Source organism: Xiphias gladius, chromosome 18 (assembly GCF_016859285.1).
Source record: "Xiphias gladius isolate SHS-SW01 ecotype Sanya breed wild chromosome 18, ASM1685928v1, whole genome shotgun sequence".
Lineage (NCBI taxonomy): Eukaryota > Metazoa > Chordata > Actinopteri > Istiophoriformes > Xiphiidae > Xiphias > Xiphias gladius.
Window position 1 is genome coordinate 23,146,663 of NC_053417.1, and position 18,618 is coordinate 23,165,280.

General features: G+C 45.7%; 1 protein-coding gene across 1 annotated transcript in view; it reads right to left on the reverse strand.

The window, feature by feature from the left end:
• Positions 1-12,574: 12,574 nt before the first annotated feature.
• The window catches only part of LOC120803596 (membrane-associated guanylate kinase, WW and PDZ domain-containing protein 1), a 38,251-nt gene continuing 32,207 nt past the window's right edge, over positions 12,575-18,618 (reverse strand). The window contains exons 13-17 of the mRNA XM_040152204.1: positions 17,629-17,829; positions 17,457-17,533; positions 17,204-17,350; positions 15,924-16,062; positions 12,575-14,885 (exon numbers count right to left, since the gene is read on the reverse strand). Of these exons, the coding sequence (XP_040008138.1) occupies positions 13,798-14,885; positions 15,924-16,062; positions 17,204-17,350; positions 17,457-17,533; positions 17,629-17,829 (1,652 nt within the window). The 3' untranslated portion in view covers positions 12,575-13,797. The remainder of the gene's footprint in view (positions 14,886-15,923; positions 16,063-17,203; positions 17,351-17,456; positions 17,534-17,628; positions 17,830-18,618) is intronic.

The window sequence follows — 18,618 nt, forward strand, 5'->3', positions numbered from 1 at the left end:
GTGAATGGGAAAGTGTGGCTATGATAAATATTTTCTATAATAACCATCTAACAAATGACACTATGAAAACACTGTGACACTGTAAAAAGGGTCACTCAAAGTGATGAACCTACAGAGAATTATTACCTGAACCTGCAGCTCCTCTTGGGTTAATAGTGACTTTTAGCTCATTGTTTAGCTGCCTGAACGCAACCTTTCATAGCCCCGTTTTCGGTCGCAGCAGGCAGCTTTTCAGCAAAAAAAGCCCTAAAAACCCACTGTACAGCTCCTGCTCTGCACTAATCAGCAAACAAAGTTAGCACGGTTAGCGACTAGCTGTGAACAGAGTGAGGCATTTGGCAGCTGAAGAGCCATATATTTCCCTCAGGAGTTGGTAGAGACCAAAAACAGAGCTAAAAGAGAGTCAATATTGGACTTATATTATTTCAGGCCCCCAGAAGCACGACTCCAAATGAATTCTAATGTTGTTACATAACTGCCGTGTAAATAAGCCACTATTTGCTAACAGGTTCTCTATAACAACTTAAAAGGTGATAAAATGTCAATGTTGTGTTCAAATCAATTATTACAGGTTTAAAACTCATCTTCAGTACGAACAAATGTGCTTGGGGCTGATACCATTGACAGGGTAGGAAAGTTTGAAATATTGAAAGACGGTCAAACGCGCTTGTCTGTCTTTTTATGTGATTTGTTGTTTGTTATTCTTTAATCATACTGATCACATAAACGTACAATTCAGGTTTGACAGGATTTCAACTTGACCCTGTCATTTGAATGTGAAGACACAAGTCTAGCACACTTAATATTGCTGTTAGCAAGGGTTTCTAACCAGAGGGGAATTAGATTGGTAAAAATGAGAGTGTTTAAGGATATAATCATGTAGGCGGACCACTCGTTTCCTTAGTGCAGATGATAAAAAGTTCCTATTAAATAAAAATAAGTTGGTATGGCTATTTTAACAGCAGTGTGTGGAACAAGAGCTCCTTATTCATTCCTATTTATGAAGATTACATGGAGGTTACAAGTCAGTGCCACGATAAGACGAGTTTCAGGCTTAATTTACAAGCAGAGATTCTATATTGCCAAATATCCTGACAAGATGTGACCTGGGACTTGTCCATTTCTCTTTATTAGGTCTCTGTAGCACAGAGAAATGAAGGAATCTGAAGAAGTGAACCCGTTGACCTGTTCAGCTGTGGATGGAGATGTGTGTAGAGAGGCAGAGGTGCTGTTATGTAAGCTTTAGCCATGCTTGTGCACACTGTGTAGTCTTGCAGTGCCAAGATTTGTATTTTACCAGCGGTAAGTAATGCCTCCCGTTAGAGTATCCCAAATGTGGCAAGTGTTGACAGGCTCATCTGGGATCTGAATTCTGCTTCATGAGTAGTTAAACCTGAATCCCTGTGTGCCATAGAAAACACAGACACACACAATGCCCCAATCGTCCTCCTCCTTCTTCCGCTCCTCCATGGAAAAACAAAACACACATATAACCCACACACACTCTTCATATGTATCCACCTCTCATTCTGTTAGCAGGTGCACAAAAAACAACAAGATAATAAAGACAAGAGATCAAGATTTGAATCAACACACCACAGGTCAAAGCACAGAGGACACAGGAAGTCCAGGCTAAAAGAAAAAGTGGTACATAGGGAGAATGTGTCTGGTGGCATATATTTTAAGCAGTGAGTTGACAGAGCTGGAGGCAGGAGGAAGAGTGGGACGAGAGAGGGCTACTTGAGAGTGGGAGAGGTTACGGAGGAGGGCAAGGGTGAAAATAATCAAGAGAGGAGGAATGGAAGGAAGAAGGACAAGGAGGGGAAGAATGTGAAATGGAAATATGATGTTAAGTGATGGTTGCTGCCTGAATCAGTGTTTCCTCGAACCTGTGCAGTGGCGCGGGGGTGTCAGTGTGTAGGTGAGTCTATGTATAGATGAGTGAGGAGAGTGGGAGCGAGGCTCACATGCGGCGATCACAGGGAGACATCACCTGCGCTGCTGTGGCAGGTTTTTCTGTACGCTTACACACCACAACAATTGCTTTGTAAAGCAGCCCACAGTCAGACAGCACTTCCATTTACATCCACACGGCTTCACGGGGGTATAATCTGAAAATCCATCCAATTCAGCCATGGTATGAGCCACTCCAAATTGTGCTTTCACCATTTTTTATTTCACCATTGTCTATGAAATAAGAGTGTGGGAGCGCACTGCGTCATCCCACCTCCAGTGTGTGACCCGCCTGACTCCTGCTCACAAAGAGAGACATTTGATAACCACACATGCTGCGTTGTAGCCTAAAGTTAAGTGTGTTTTTAATATAGCCCCCCCCACCCCTCCCTTTCCCTTCCACCAGCTCTTTCACAACCAACCCCCCCCCTCCCGCTCTCCATTGCGAGCCTGAGTCTCCTGCTGCTTGGCAACAGTACGGACTGCCTGTGTGGGCGTTTGGCGTTGAGTGCCAGGCGAAAGCACTGACAAGGAGGGGCACAGTTACGACTCAACTACGCACAGCAGGCACCTGCTGTACCCTGTTAGTTTGTTTGCACATGAGTGTGTGTGAGCTTGCGCACGGGTGGGTATGATTTTAACTGGATATGATTCACCCACTGAAGAACAATTAGACTACATTCAAATGCGATGTGTGACACACAAGAGCAGCAATTCAAGAAAACGATATCCCGGCAGATCATCAAAGGGATATCTGGTATAGTCTGAAACAGACCTCGGTCATAAAGCATGACTAATTGTCTGTGTTTGCCGGCCAGAGAAATCGCATTGAAACTTTTCAATGAAAGAGAACCTGTAACCTCTGAGGAATAACACTCATCTGTCTTCAATATGTCTCCACCGTCCCCATCGAGCTGTCATTCAACCCCGCTTCTGTCTTTCACCCTGCTCCTGCTCCCACTCCTACCCTCTCTTCCCTTCACTTCTCTCCATCTCTCTATTCTGTGTCTCTCGCCCACAGAGTTCTTCACAGAAGAGCTCACAGCGTTCCCACGGTAACCAGTTTCCCTATTCTGCATCACAGAACGTGTGCATGAGTGTTTGACAAACACCCTGCCTCAAAAGTGCCACTTATCTGCATTATTTAAAAGGGAAAGACAATGAATAAAGTCACGGTAACTGTTGGGAAAAGACCATGCGAAAGCACCCGTGTTACTCAAATGCCGACCTACAGAGTCCAGTGTGAATGCTAGGGAGAGCATACTACCAGAGCATACCACGAACTACGCCGGGGCGGGGGGTGGGTGGGTGGGGAGGGGGCTGGCCAGCAGGCTTAGCACTCTGCCCTCCTCACTAATAACAAAGCAAGACCACCAATCTCTGCCCTAATTCACCAGCGCCGTTTTTCGGACACAACTGTTATCTGCACACAAGTGCCATTTAAAACAAAGCTACCGAAGCTGCTCCAGAATGACAGGGGGCCAAGAGGAGGAGGTAAACGGGAGGAAATGTGTGTCACCATCAGGATCAGGTTCGGGATCAGGATCAGGATATGTGGCCATCCCCCTCCACCTCACCCCTGGATAGGTGAGGGGAGCTGGAGGTGGAGGAAAGGAGGGAGGAAGAGTGAATGGAAATGCAATATAGTATCTGCCTTGAGGACAGCTTCACAGTTTCCACAGCAACTATATCTCTCACAGCACTCACAGGTCTAAGGACATTTCAATGCCTGCGAAAAACTTTACAACACAGCTACAGCAGTCACTTGTCTCCTCACCATTTCAAGAAAGTCAGGTGTGCATGCTGTACACAGACAGACAGTGAATGAAAAATAACTGCAGACGAGTGGGTACGGAATATGAATTACAGAGGCATGGTCATGTGTCTAGGGGTATAACAATATGCTGCGTGAGACTCTTCATTCTTCGTTCAACATATTGTGGATAGTAAACTGGACAATTCACCATGAGTTTTTATTCTCTCACGTAGCCCCTCTGTCTGTCTGATGAGATGATAGCTCCTGTTTCTGTTGCCACATCGAGTTGTTCCTGCACACTGTACTGGTGCAAGGCAGTATATGCTGCCAAGGAAACTGTTCAAAATAGACGGATCGAGACACCGCCACAGCCTGTCAAATCAAACTGTCAACCCTAAGAATCCTTCGGACTGTACATGTTACATGCTTGTTGATAAGAAGACTAGAGTTTGTGCTTTAAGGTCAGTCATCGGTCAGTCTACTCTGGGAAGGAAATGCAGGCGCTCATTTTGCCCTGGGCCACTGTTACTTGAAAATACGTGTCCTCTTGATTTCCTGCGAAACCTATGACTAAATATAAATACAAAGAGTATGATATTTTGTGTGCACACGCTGTATGAAGCCATGAACGCTCACTTCACTCAAAAATGGCGAGTAGAAGGCAAAAAAACACCACCCACATACGCTTGCCTCCCACGCACACATCCATCATTTAAATCTACATCATGCTAAACTGCATCACAGCAATCATGAGCACTGTTGCGATATTTTAATTCTTGCCCAAATTAAACATTGTTTAATCTACTACGTTGCCCGAAATAGGAAATATAAACGAGACTTGAGATTGGGTTCTTGAGAAAAAAGGCAGCTGCAGCTTCACTTTGTTCCTTCTAGAAAGTCGTGGTGAGTCCGGCGAGAATAGATTACCTCCCATCACATCACACAGACTGTTTGGAGCAGGTCAGTACAGGCTCAGTTGAGCTTACCCACACATTTGCCTGGGGCCAGTTCATTTCTCCAAGTTGTATCCGAACTATCTTAGCCACTATCAGATATAAAATGCAGGGGGAAAATGCCCAAATTTCCACATATTATGAGCTTGTTATTAGGGTCAGAAAAGAATATTCTATGGACCTAATCGAGAGAAAAGTAACAGCGCTTCAGTTACATGCAGGAAAATGAATGCCTGAGCAAAGAGGGTAAGAGAAAGAGAATAGCACAAAAGTAATTTCTGCAGCTTCTCTGAGTCATATCTGCAGCAGTGGGAAACAGAAACAGCGAGGGGGAGAGAGCGAGTGTGTGTACGTGGGTATGTGAGAGAGAGAGAGAAAGACAGAGAGAGACAAGGGGTGGAGTGGGGGATGTAAAGGGGATGGGGTTATGTGTAGTAGTGCTTCACAAAATCAGCAAATTAAGCTCCTTCTGAAACAAAAGTCCATTACCCTTCTCCATATTCCCCCAAACAGAATTAATGTCAATTTCAGCGAGAGCAGAGCCCATGCCCACAGTGCCCTGTGCTGAGAGGGGAGATGGATGGAGGGATGATGGAATAGACAGACGAGCGGAGACACAAGCACCTTCACAGGGCTGCTTTTTGTAGCTCCTGAACACTCCCACCGTGAAAGTCAGAGTGAAGTGAAGAAGGGAAAAGATAGCTTTTTTTTTTTTTAACTTGCGTTATATAATAATACTGCTCTGAGTCTCGGCACCCCAGGGGCTGTCACCAAGACATCTTGCTGCCCCTGCCTCTCATCCTATGAGCCGCATGAGCCCAGCTGCATGTATGTACCCTATAATGAAGGATACAGTCTTTCACCCGTACAGCGGAAAAATGTCACACCATAATATGACAGCCTGTATGGCGGGCTGCAGGGTCACATTAGCTGCCTAATTACGGACATCCCAGGTCATATCCTACAGTGCACACATACAAACTCACAAAAAAGACACACCAATCCAACACACACGCACACACACACACACATATATGCTCAGCAGTAATTATCACCCCTGGGCCAGTGGTAATTATACTCTGGTCACACTAATTAATCTCTCATGCAATCTGTGTGTGTCTCCCTCCCTCTTTGACACATTTTTGTGCACTCACACCAGCACATACATTACATAAAGACACACTTTCCCTCACACACACACACACACACACACACACGGGCTCATACAAAACGCACTTGCATGACCTCTCCCAAAATAACAACAAAAAAAAAACATCTGCCGCACTCACAGCGGGCTGTGGCAATGCCCTCAACCCTGCTGCTACTCGGAGGAGGGACTTGACGTCAAATATCATTTCACCCGAAGGCCTCAGACTCACATTGTTCACACTGCCATTAACAGGAGGAGAGGAATGAAATAGGGTAGGATTTGGGACAGCTGTTTACAGCATGCCGCTGGGAGAAACAAGAGGAGAGGAGCAACTTCATTTTGATGCAGTTGCTGCACACATGGCGAAAAAAAAAAAAAACGGGGACAGTTTATTCAGCTTCCTTATCCGGAAACAAAATAGTGGGCTCTGTGATTCGCACAGAAAGCACAGGGCAGAGATGGGGACTCCTGCTGGAGGAACAAGAACTAATTGGATAAAAACAAAGACAACTCTCTGAGCCTTGCCTTCTCTGGCCCAGACTCCCCTCTCATATCTCCCTCCCTCTCATACCCACCCTGTTGACAGATGGCAAATCAGTGTGTGTGTTCCACCTTTTCTCTTTTAGACATGCTGAGTAAGGTTGCTCAGTCACTTTCCTCCCCCATGTCATCTTTTTCCTCTCCCCATCCCTCTCCCACATCTTCCTTCTGTCTCTCCCTCTGATTTGAGCCATACTTAGTGTGTCTTGGGCGCTGACGACGAAGAAATTCACGTTCGTATCTGATCCATCATTAGAGGCTTTTGTTGCCGACCTATGCTAATAGGCCAGTTTTGGGCTAGGCTGAGTCACAGCCAGACAGGGACAATATGGCTCTACTCTTTATTAAATGTGACACTTCATATGATACGCTTGTCTGAACCTGGATCCAAAGTCAGCTCCAGGCCTTGTTAATTGCCTGTAGCAATTAACAAGGGAAGGATCAGCAAGATCTACATTTGCAATTCATCACTGCATGTAACACCCACATAAATAACTAATATGTGCTTCTGCCTAAGGACTCGGTCCCCCCCCGGGGATGAGGGGAGGAGGCCAGAGAGGCAGAAAGCGGAGGAGCGAAGACAACTAATCGATAAGGGATTTGGTCAAGTGTGAATAAATCATTGATAAGGGGATTGGGACCATATGAAAACAGACAGCGAGCAAAATCCAGTGATAATTGCTGAGATGATTGTGCGTGGGGAAATGTACAAGGACCAATGGCTTCTGTCACTAAGACTGCAACAATATATTTCACTGTGTACTTTTTCACATGAATTACTGCCTACTCACAAAGCCTAATGCTTCCAGAACAAGAGCCGACTCTATCTGAGTGTGTGTGTGTGTGTGTGTGTGTATATTAAGTAAAAGTGAGGAAAGATGCACTAGCTGTTTGCCAAAGCTGTGTTTGCAGCAGTCTAACTTCAGGTCAGCTTTGAGTTTTTGGTTGTTGTTTTTTTTTCCTCTCTTCGAGACCAATCAACCTACAGTTCAGAGTGAAGAGGAAAAGAAAAGCACACTTTTAGCTAACAGTGGGCAGATTTTTCACACAGAAGGGCTTCACTGGTCCAGAAAGTTCAGATCACCATGAAAAACGTCCCGTGACTCCAGTTTCCCTCAGCCTATTTACTACGTGACTCCTACGCACCTCACATAATAGACTTGTGATCATCACTCAAAGTCGAACTCTGCGCAGACGAAATGACACACACCATGATGAAATGGACACCTTGAGAACGTATCACTCTGCCCATAATCTTCCAGGATTTTGCATATTTCCTAATGGCGGTGTATTAAAATATCCCTTCCTAGGGTTTAGCACCACAGCTGCGAGGATTATCCCTGATGACTAGAGAGGCTGTATCTCCATACAGCCTATCATTATGTGGGCTTAGCATATGAAAGTTCTGTCAAACTTTAGGGACAGTGGTCATCACTACAATATAGCGCAACAGTACAAGACCACTGACATTCCTGTAATTTGACATGAAGCCACACTCATCATTTATTGGCAAAAGATCAACTGAAATAGAGGAGGCTTCCGTGTTAGAGGAGAACTTACTTTCTACGTAAGGTGGAACTGGTGTTGGTGTCTGTGCTTTCGGTGCGTTCAAGCCGGTCTCGCTCGGTGGTGGAGGAGCTGCAGGAGAGACCTCTGGTCAGCCTGGTGTGGGTCCTCCTCTCCCTGCTGGGCCCTGGAGTTGTGGCTGATCCAGCCGTCGCCTGCGCCGTCGAGGCGCTACCGTTCCCGCTGCCGCCGCCGCCACCACTGCCACCACCACCACCACCACTGCCAGGATGGATGGGGAGAGACAGAGGCTGGCTGTGGTTGTGGTTCTGCTCCGGGGTGTCCGAACCAGGCGTCCGTGGGTTGCGTTCCTGCCTCAGGTCCTGGTTCTCCTGGCTGACCCGGTCCAGCTGGCCCTCCAGCTCTTCAATGCGCCGGCGCTGGGTCTCCAGGAGCTTCGCCTGGCTCTCGATGATGTTGTTGAGCTCCAGGAGATACTCCACTGCCCGGTTGGGGCTCTCTGGGCTGGTCTCCATGGTGGGAGCCCTGCCTCTGAGGGTATGACCGCCACCAGCCACCACCGCAGTCTCGACCCCGTGGGGCCGAGATCCACCCCCCCCACCAGCCCTGATGAGTGGGGGGGAGGGAGGGACCGACGAAGGCTCTGGTGAAGATGAACTATGATCTTCAGATGTTCAGAAACAGGAAGCCACAGATATCAAGAGGTGGAGGATTTCAGAGCGACTACATATCCCCAAATCTCAGGGCGGATACGAGCATTATAGCATCTTAGTAGCCATTGAAAACACTGCACTGCCGAGAAGAGAGTTCAAAGCTCAAAAAGAAGCTAAAGACACTGTTGATTTTCTGATTTCCTGAAGTCACAGTCATCTTGAAAGACCAGGCCAAAACAGCGTGGAGCAGTTCAAGAGTTTGGGGCAGCATGATGAATTTTAATTCATTAACCAAAATCTTAGAGAAGCAGGCTCGGGGAGGAAGTAAGTATCTGTTCAAAGATAATACAATGAACTATAATTAACTTCAACTCGGCTTGATGACCCTCTGAGCAAAAAATAGAGAGAGGAATGAGTTGAATATTCATTTATCCACTGACCTGCGACATATCCTGCCCAAATTACTTGAAGAGCTCTGGTATCAGCTTCTAGTTAATTGCAAAACATCTCAAAATACATCAACCACTCTTAAGCCTCCTGGACATGCAGGGAAAAGGGGGGGGTGGGGTAATGGGAGGACGGTGCTCGTTATGATCTGCCACTAATTATCAGGCCCCTGTCAATCATTACATAACACAGAAAATTCTGCTCCCTCCCACGGTGAAACATCCCCGCAGTCTATCATCGTCGCTTTCAACCCATGGCTCGGTGTGTCCTCAAAGCGCAGAAAGTAAGCAGAGGAGGCTCACGAAGTTCATTCCTGGGGTCCGAGTCCTCCCCCTCCGGTCCGCCAAAAAAAAAAAAAAAAAAAAAAAAAAACTACATCCCGGTGCTCTGGATTCAGATTAGTTCCCAAAGTGTGCGCCTCTGGGCTCTCTCATCCGAGAACGATGCAGAGTTTAGCTCCGCGTCACGCATTCACAAAAAAAGGCTGATCTGGGGAGATGCAACTTGACACCTCCCAAGAGCCGACAAACTATCCCGAAGATTTTTTTCTCTTTTTCCTTTTTCTGGACTGTCCGAAAAGTCTCAACAGGCTGTATCAAATCTCTAAACCGCACTTCTGTGCGCGCCGCCCTCGACGCCGCTCCGAAATCCGCCGGAGAGAAAACAGGCCGAGTTGTGTCCTGACTCTCTGGGACCAGGTTCAGCGGCATCGGGTCGGTAATCCATGCCAGGGGCCGTCGCGGCGACTCTCCTGCGGCGCTGGCGCAGAAACACACGGAGGCTTCGCTGCCCGCGCGTCCGTACCGCAGCGATGCGTGCGGCTCTCCCCCTCTGGAGCGCACCGCCGTCGAGCCAGCCAGAATGCGGGAGGACTTCCGACCGTGCCTTTCAAAATAAAAGGGTGTTAGTGTCGGCATAAAGTCGGCCGGCGAGTGTGGACTGCGGGTGAAAACAAAGAACGCATTCGCGGAGCAATATTGATGCACGTACTTGAAAACCAAAATGGTGAATGAATTAGTTTTTTTTATCATTATTATTAATGTGTCATTCATAAAGCCCACACAGTCTTACAAGACCCCACAAATCCAGATCAGGAGTCGCCCCATTACATTTTCAAACAACAGCCTACTACTTTAAAAAAAAAAAAAAAAAAAAAACCCAAAACCAAGAAAACCACTTTCAGTGGTTTTCAGACCTTCACGTCCTAAACAACATTTGTACTTCGTTTGCAAGACATGTTCTCAAGGGGGCGAGTTACCAGCTGGGAAAAGTGGACAAATGCCCCGGGGACCCTGTATTACGTTTGAGGCTCTATCTCAAAAAACAGTTTTAATACTTTCAATTAAGTCATGCTGCATATTCCTTTAGAAAGCTGCTTGATTTGATAACTTGAAGGTGACATAATACATTCCCAGTGCACACATCTTTTGCCCCGGGGGCCCCCAAGTAGGTTAATCCATCCATGCATGTACTGTATAATAGTGGAGAAATTAGACTGAATTCTGGTTAAATGATCCATCTTGCCTTCTTCTGAGGCAAACACAGCGGAACTTTTCTGAATTTTCAGTCGCCGTTTCATGGAAATTGGACAGTTTTGATTCATCATACGAAAGCGAGCGGGACTCTCTTTGCACAAACCGCGCAGCTCGCAGCATCGTCCCGGAGAACGCACACCGCGCAGCATCTCTGTTGTGAGTGTAAGAGATCCGCTGCAGACTGGGTAGCAGAAAGGATGTTTTCAACACAGCTCGCAGATAACTTGGAAGTGTATCTAGCTACGCTCTTATACGGTGCGTTTCCATGCAAATCGTTGGGGAAAATCTCTGCTCTGTAGAATAAATAACACACGATCACGTGTTCGGATGGCATTTTATTTTGAAGGTCCAACGAGGCTCTCGTTTTGCCTCTGTCGCTGTAGCTTTACCTACTTCAGGAATCCTGTTGAGCGCCGATAAAGCCGATGGTGCACATGTAGGAGACAACACTACACACTCCGTGCGCGGTGCCTGGGCCACGGCAGCTCGATTTGAAGTTGTCTGAAGTGCACTTCTCAAAGTCCACTTCCTCCTGCAGCTGAACTGGGAGCAGCGCTGTATCTACTGCATTTGATCAGAGTGTTTGTTTTTATTTTTTGCCCTTGTGTGTCTGGGCTGACTTGAGCAGAGGGATGCGGCTCAGGACAACACGAGGAGAGAGACGGGCCTCGGAGCGATGTTATTTTTAGTGGCAGCACTTAAGCGCCCGTATCTGGACCGACATGCTGTAAAGTCCCCTCTCCCCGGTGCTGTGCGGTAGCAGCCTCTCTCACACAGGTGAGGGCCGCTGCCGCTTGACAGTGCGCGAAGCCAGTGTTAGGCTGAGCAGCGGGCCCGCGTGGAAAATGTGAAATCCCTGTTCAGGGCAAAGAGCAGGTTAAATAATTGATCTGTGGAAAATGATCAGATTTATACCCACTTAATGGATCTTATTCACCCGTAACTAGAGTTTTACAGTCTTTAATGTCTTCTGATTTATTCTTAGATACATCTCACCCTCTTTGTGCATATATATTTTATGGGTTCCTTAATATAATCTCAAATCTCTCTCTGTCTCTCTCTCTCTCACACACACACACACACACACACACACACACACACACACACACACACAGAGACAGACACGCCATCATCACGTCAAATCCCATCTTTCCTAAATATACCATAGCCTATAATTTTGCCGCCATCTGCCGTCCGTTGCTGTCGCCTCTCTGCTGTTCAAAAAAAAAAAAGCAATAAAAGAAAGACATGAATGCCCACTGAGGAAATTGGTTCAGCAGTTTATTTGCAGTTTTATTTAGAATGTGTTTACAGTTCAGGCATATAATCCCCTTTAGGAAATGAAAGTCTAAAAAGAAAAAAAGAACATTAGCAAACGTTATAAAATAACTCTTACATATAGACTACCAAGCTACTCTGTATGGGTACTGGTTGGGGAACGCGGTGTGTGGGTTTGGTCACCGCACTGCCATTTCCGGGGCAGCACAGCCATGCAAACGAATGGGCAGAGCGCGCACCGAGCAGTTGACTTCAGTCCTGTGGTCGGGTTTTCTGGCGGGCACGGAAGAAGGATCGACCTCTTCGATAATTGCGGGCTGGTGACAAACGTCTGTAACAGTCTGCGTCTCCAGATGCTGCCATAGAGGATCAACGTAACGTCGCTTTTAACATTTAAATAATATGAATCCGCTCTGCGTCGTGAAAAAGGACGTGACAGTCCCACTGTAGCTTTTCCTCCTAATGGCTTATCTGGCGCAAAGTATCTGAAAACCTGAGTATTTCGAAAAAGATAATTTCATAGAAAAATAACATCTCACAGTATCCATTCAGCCTGGGTCCTGATTTATTTTATTTTTTTCCCAATAAAAGAACTTTTAAAAAACAGAGCAAAAAAAAAAAAGTTATGCACTATTTTGTCATCGCAGGCGCAACGCTGAGCTCAGATTCTGCAGAGGCTTATGATTTTTATTTTTTGGGATTTACAGTAAGGGCCTTTTTTTGGGGGGGTTATGACTGAAATTACTCAACAGCCCACCCACCTCTCATATTAGAGACCTCAGAGCAAGGGTTTTCACAGTAAGAAAAATCAGTGGTTAGGATAAAGTGGTTTATGTTACCAAGGCAACTGTACGTGGCACGATGGGCACAGCACTCTCTAGAATCTAGACAGTGGATTTGTTCTGACCGCACATACACAACATTAACAGTACTTGAAATATGCACGCCGAATGCATATTTTTGGCATCTTTTGCTGACTTCTGAAGTAGGGTACGACACAGAGCATCCTAATCCACACTCAAGCAGCATATTACAAAACATTCATTTATGAATAGGGCAGGTACAATATAGTTCTCAATCTGTTTACATTTTGAGCCTTCACAAAAGCTACCTAGCAATTTTCATGTTATTTCTCATCACACAATAATAAATAATATGAATGTGTAGCTGTTGTATGTATTATATAGATACGCTGCATATATTCATATATATAGACTTATCATGATGTATTACAATACGGTAATACAAATAAGGGCTTGGCTCCGGTTAGTATAGTATTTACAAGAGGCTCTGTCATTTAATTTCTCTATAAATATTTACAGAATATAGATTTCACACCTGCTGTCAAAAGGGATTCGCATTATCACAATCATATATTCAGTTATATAGAACAACATCACAAGTTGAGGCAGGCGTCCACATAAGACAAAGAGGATACTGTACAAACATGTTACACTGTTTCCTCTCAGACCAGATCGACGTGGTGCAGTGGATATGAATGGCTGATAGTCTTGGACTGTTGCATTATTATTGCTCAGTATCTTAATGAGGTATAAGTCTTTGTACAGTGGGGGGGGGGCTAAGAGAAAGGTGAGTGAGAGATAGGAAGTAGGTTAGACAAAGGTGTCTGAAATACCTTGTTGTCCCAGAAGTATCCATCATAAATGCTGCAAAACGTAAAGAGAGGAGTGCGACATAAAGATGGCAACAGTGCCTCAAAAAAGACAATGTAGCTGTTGTTTCACCAGCGAAGAAGACATAACTTCACCATGTTGGTGTCGTTTACGAGTTAAAATGTGATATTGACATTGAACATCAGCCAGAGGTCAGCTGTAAAAAGGCACAAAGAATATGACTTCATACTACTGTAGATATCAAAGTGACTGAGAGAAAATGTTGTTAGTGTGGGTAGCTGCAGAAAACAAGTCAAGGTCTAACAGTGTAAGATGGACAGAATCTGATACAGTATCATTCAGCTGCTGCATGCTCTTCTTCCTGTCAAAAGTTATGAGACAGCGCTTCTTCCTCCCCCCTGCCCCGTCTGCCTTTCGGGGTGCCTGTTCCCCTCTACGACCTGTGCCAACCTCTGTTGGCTGGGTGTGAGCCAAGGGCCTGGCTGCACAGCGGCCCTGCACCCTTCTGCTCCTGTGGCGGCCACGGAGAGGCCGGAGATACTGGCAGCAGACGCGCTTCCATCCGATTGGCTGCCTCCAGACTCTGACTCATCGTCTCCCAGCTGCTCTGCGGACAGTGTGGAGGTGAGGAAGGAGAAGGGCTTTCTCTGTGACCCTGGCTCTATCGCAGCAACACTTGGTAAAGGCCTTTTGATGTGCCCGCTCTGTGCATCATCGTCTTTCTCATCCTCCTTCAGCTCTGTCTCTTTATTTTCAGCCCTGTCATCAACCCATGACCTCTGCCGCTCCTGCTCGCTCTCCAGCTCCTTCTCTCTCCTCAGTCCCCTGTACTCTGCTGCCATGTCCCAGTTTTCATCATAAGACGCCTCCCAGTTTTGTTTGGGTCTGGGAAGCTTTTGATCTGGACTTGGAATGGGTAGGATAATATTCTCTCCGCTCTCTCCTCTCTCTAAATTCACTTTTTCCTCCACCTCCTTGTCACTTTTTTCCACCCTCCCCTTTACAACAGGTACCTCCTGCTCTTGCTCAGGCTCCTCCTCCCCCTCTGCCATCCCCACCCTCTCCTTTCTCTCTCGACCTCTGCTCCTCCTCCTCTCCCTCTCCATTTTTCTTCCCCTGACTGTTCCTTTTTCTGTGTCACTATCATCAAAATTCCTGAGGGCATCTCTGGGTAAACTCTGAGACCCTTTTCTCCTCCTCCTCCTCCTGTCCCTGACTTCTCGAGACCTCTCCCCCTGCTCAGAGATGGGGCTTTGCAAACCCGAGCGTCCCCCTCCCTCTGAGGCCTGTCTTCTTCCTCTACTTCCAGTCCCTTTTCCTTTCTCACGTCCATTTGAAGACCTGCTTCTCTTCCTCTGCTTGGAGCTGCGCCCCCTCCGCCCACTGGAGCCTACTGCAGCCAAACCCTGCTCCTTGGTGTGATGCAGGAGGGAGGGGGAGGTGATTCTGCGCTCACGGCCTGGACGCACATTATATTGGGAGGGGAGATGGAGAAAAAGGAAGAGAAAACAGACTGAATAGGCAGGTAATTGAGAAGAAGAAAACCTCTGGCAGAGAACATTATGTGATCTGTTATTAAAGAGCTCTTAAATCCAGAAAGTGCTTTTTTGGGGTAAGAGGTGCATTAGGTTATCTTGTGCAACAACAGCTGCTTTTCTACTTTAGTGTAACCTTCGGCTAACCCTTCATTAGGAATATGACACATATCTGATTACCAGTATGTTCTATAATAGCGGAAGTGCGGTTTTCCTCGCTAAATAATTCTGGGTGTTTGGAAACTGTGATGTTGCTGAAATCAGAGGTAGGTTTGAGAGAAACTAAACTGGGCAAGAAAGCATAATGCACATTTCTACATTACAACTTAATTTGTTAATCAAGATTGTCTTTTAATGAGGAAGTCCAACACACAGGCTTGTTTCACTACAAAGTCAAGACAGCAGTGGTGGGTGAGCAGAGGAATGTAGAGAGACAGAAAATGGGAGAACTAACAGGAACCATTACCAACCGCGTATTCTCTGTCCGTCCAATGACATAGAAGCAAGGCTCGCCTAGCTTGGAGTTGGTCATACATAGAGACAAACTGGAGAGCTCCACTGAGAGAGAGAGAGAAAAGGAAAAGAAAAGAAAGGAGTGGAGTGGAGCAGAGAGGAGAGAAATGTTTGGGAGAGGAGGAAACGTGCCAAAGGGGGAAAACCGAGACAGGCCAAGTGGAGAGGGAAAACATAGTGTGGGTTTTTTAAAAGCAAAAAATATAAAATTAACCAGAAATGTGGATAGGTTAAAAAGAGGGAAAACACACCAGAAGAAAGAGAAAGCGTAAAAGGGTAGAAAGAATTGTAGTTAGAATCAATGCCACGGAAAAAAGAAGAGAGGAAATTACACACCCAAGACATAGACAAGTTCCCTGATTCTTTAACATGTTTTAACTCTCATATTTTAATACAAACATTGTGGTAACATCCTGAGCTAATACCCAGACCCTTCTATTGTGTCTTACCATAGTCAGGCACGTAGCCGTTTCCTCTCTTGAGGACCAGGTGGATGCGGTGGCCTCCCCTGCGGATCTGCTCGACGGCCTGGCTGTGCGTCATCCCTGTGGTACTGTCCCCATTGATCTCCACAAGCTGATCGCTCACCTGCAGCCACAACACACAAACACGGCAGAACATTCGGTGAGATAATGCTGTAACAGTAACTAAGAGGTCCTTTCCACGGCAGACATTTTGACATGTCATATTAGGAGCAGCACCAGTTCACCAGTTCCAGCAGTATCAATTATATTGTGGTGACTTGCTGGCAGATAACTTATATTTTCATCACTTCTGCTGAAAAATTGGAAACAAGACATCACGGTTTACAGTTACACTAGGAACTCTGTGTTTGCTGTACAAAATGCTAACGCCAGCACGGCAACACGCTCACAGTGACAGTGCTAACATGTTGATGTTTGGCAGATGTTAGTTCACCATCTTAGTTCACCTTGTTAGCATGCTAACGTTTGCCAATTAGCACTAAATTCAAAGAGCAGCTGAAGCTAATGGGAATGCCATTAACTTGGCAGGTATTTTGTCATAAGCCAAAGCATTTGAAAAATTCAAGCAACCTCTTAAAGAACCTGGAAACGGAAGTTCTCAATGAACTTACTATGAGTGTTGGGGCGCCACATAAACACAACGTTTTCTACCAGTCGCACCAGTTTTGGTTATTTCACATAAGACTTCTGTATTATAAAAAACACTGTCAATAAAATCTAATCAAACCACAGCAACAAATACCTGATGAAGCAATCTGAGTTTGTGAGAGTTCATTTCTTAAAAAATAACACTTTATGGTAAGGAAATTTTTGTTTTCAGGGGCTTTGAGTTCCTTGCTACGAGGCTGCCAATGCCTCATCTGCAATCTTTTCTCAATCTATCTGTAATCACAGCACATATCTAGGCAACAAAACAGAATACAGCTTCATGTTTTTTGTATTTAAGTGTATATGGCAGATCATTACAAGTATCCTGTTATTAATCAACCCTGCAAGCATCAGATGTGCGTGGGAGGTTTTGCTATGAATTAATAAATAAATTAAAAAGTTTGAAGGAATTGTACAACTACTCATACTTACATACAGTAGTAACAGTAATACAAATATAGGCAGTAACACTGAGACAGACAAGATGATACGCTCAAATACAGAGGATAAGACAGATATTAATACATTACAGAAGAAGACTACACAGAGAAGTATATGTACATAGAGAAATTGCCCAATACACACAGCAGCCATACCTGAATTTTCTGGCTCCGTGAGGCTGGTCCCCCCTCCATCAGTCCCAGGACATAGAGGCCCATGTTGTATTCACTGCCCCCCCGGAGGCTGAAGCCAAAGCCTGAGGGGCCACGATCCAGGTCTACACTGTAATACCTGGAGTCATGCTGAGAGACGAGGGCAGGGAGAGTCAGAGGGAGGACTCATAATCCTCGCTGCAGGAAATATCATATACTGGCAGTGTATAAGATGAGCGGATGATTATGTCCTCACCTTTGGGCGTGACCTCTGACCTTTTCTGCTTCTGTGACCGGGATCATATTCGGTCGTTTCTGAAAGGCTTGATGAATCTGGAAGAGATGAAGTTTGAGATTAGATTATGAATTAAGAGCCGGGCTGTATTATTTGTGCGTAAGTGTGTGGTCACTGGATATTTAATGCTTACAGGTGCTTGGACGGGGAACAATGGTGAGCCGTAGAGTATTTCCCACTCGGCGAAGTATCTGAGCCAGCTCCCGATGAGGCAGCGTCACTACTGAGCGTCCCTCTACCGCCTCCAATCGATCTCCAGGCCGGATCTGCCCACTCTTGGCTGCTGGGCTGCCTCGACGGACCGTCACAAACCGGTGAGGGAGAAGAGAAGCGGCTGAGGAGAGGCCAAAAGACAGCAAACAGTTACTTATTCCTACCTTAAATGACTTGTTGCTTGAGTTTTTTATTGAGGAGTTCATACTGGGCGCAACTAAAGTTGCAGCTGGAACACGAAACTCCAGCTCCAGCCAAAAACTTTTCTTTTAACTGAGGCCAGTGATCATTAATTGGGGTCAAATGTTGATAAATTTAAATGTGGGAAGATTTATTTCACTTGCGTGTATGCCAGAATACCTACAACAAGACATAATTGAGCTTTGGATCGTTTTTGGCTGGGTTTACTTTATAAATTACTTCCCCCAGAAGCCTTTCTTTAGACCTGTGCCACTGTCTCCTTGAAACGCTCTCCTCTTCTCCTTCATTTTCCCATCTATCAACCTATCTCTCCATCCGCTGACACACCGGGGACTGGTTATCGCTGTTCAATAATTTGTCTTTCTCCTCAAGAACAAACTGTCATGGACAACACAAGCTTTCCAGCAATATTTTTCTTTACCGAGTCTGTCAGACTCCATATAACAACAGACTTTAGATATTTACACTTCGGTTAATACAGCGTCAGTGATTTTTAGGCTCAACTCTTCTAAGATACCCGAACTTGTCTGCACTGGTATGCCACTGGCATACAAAACACACACACACACACACACACACACACACACACACACACACACACACACACACACACACACACACACACACACACACACACACACACACAGTAATACTTGCTGGCACCACAAAATATCTTTTTTTCTGTGTGGGAAAAAGCTGCCTGTCTTCT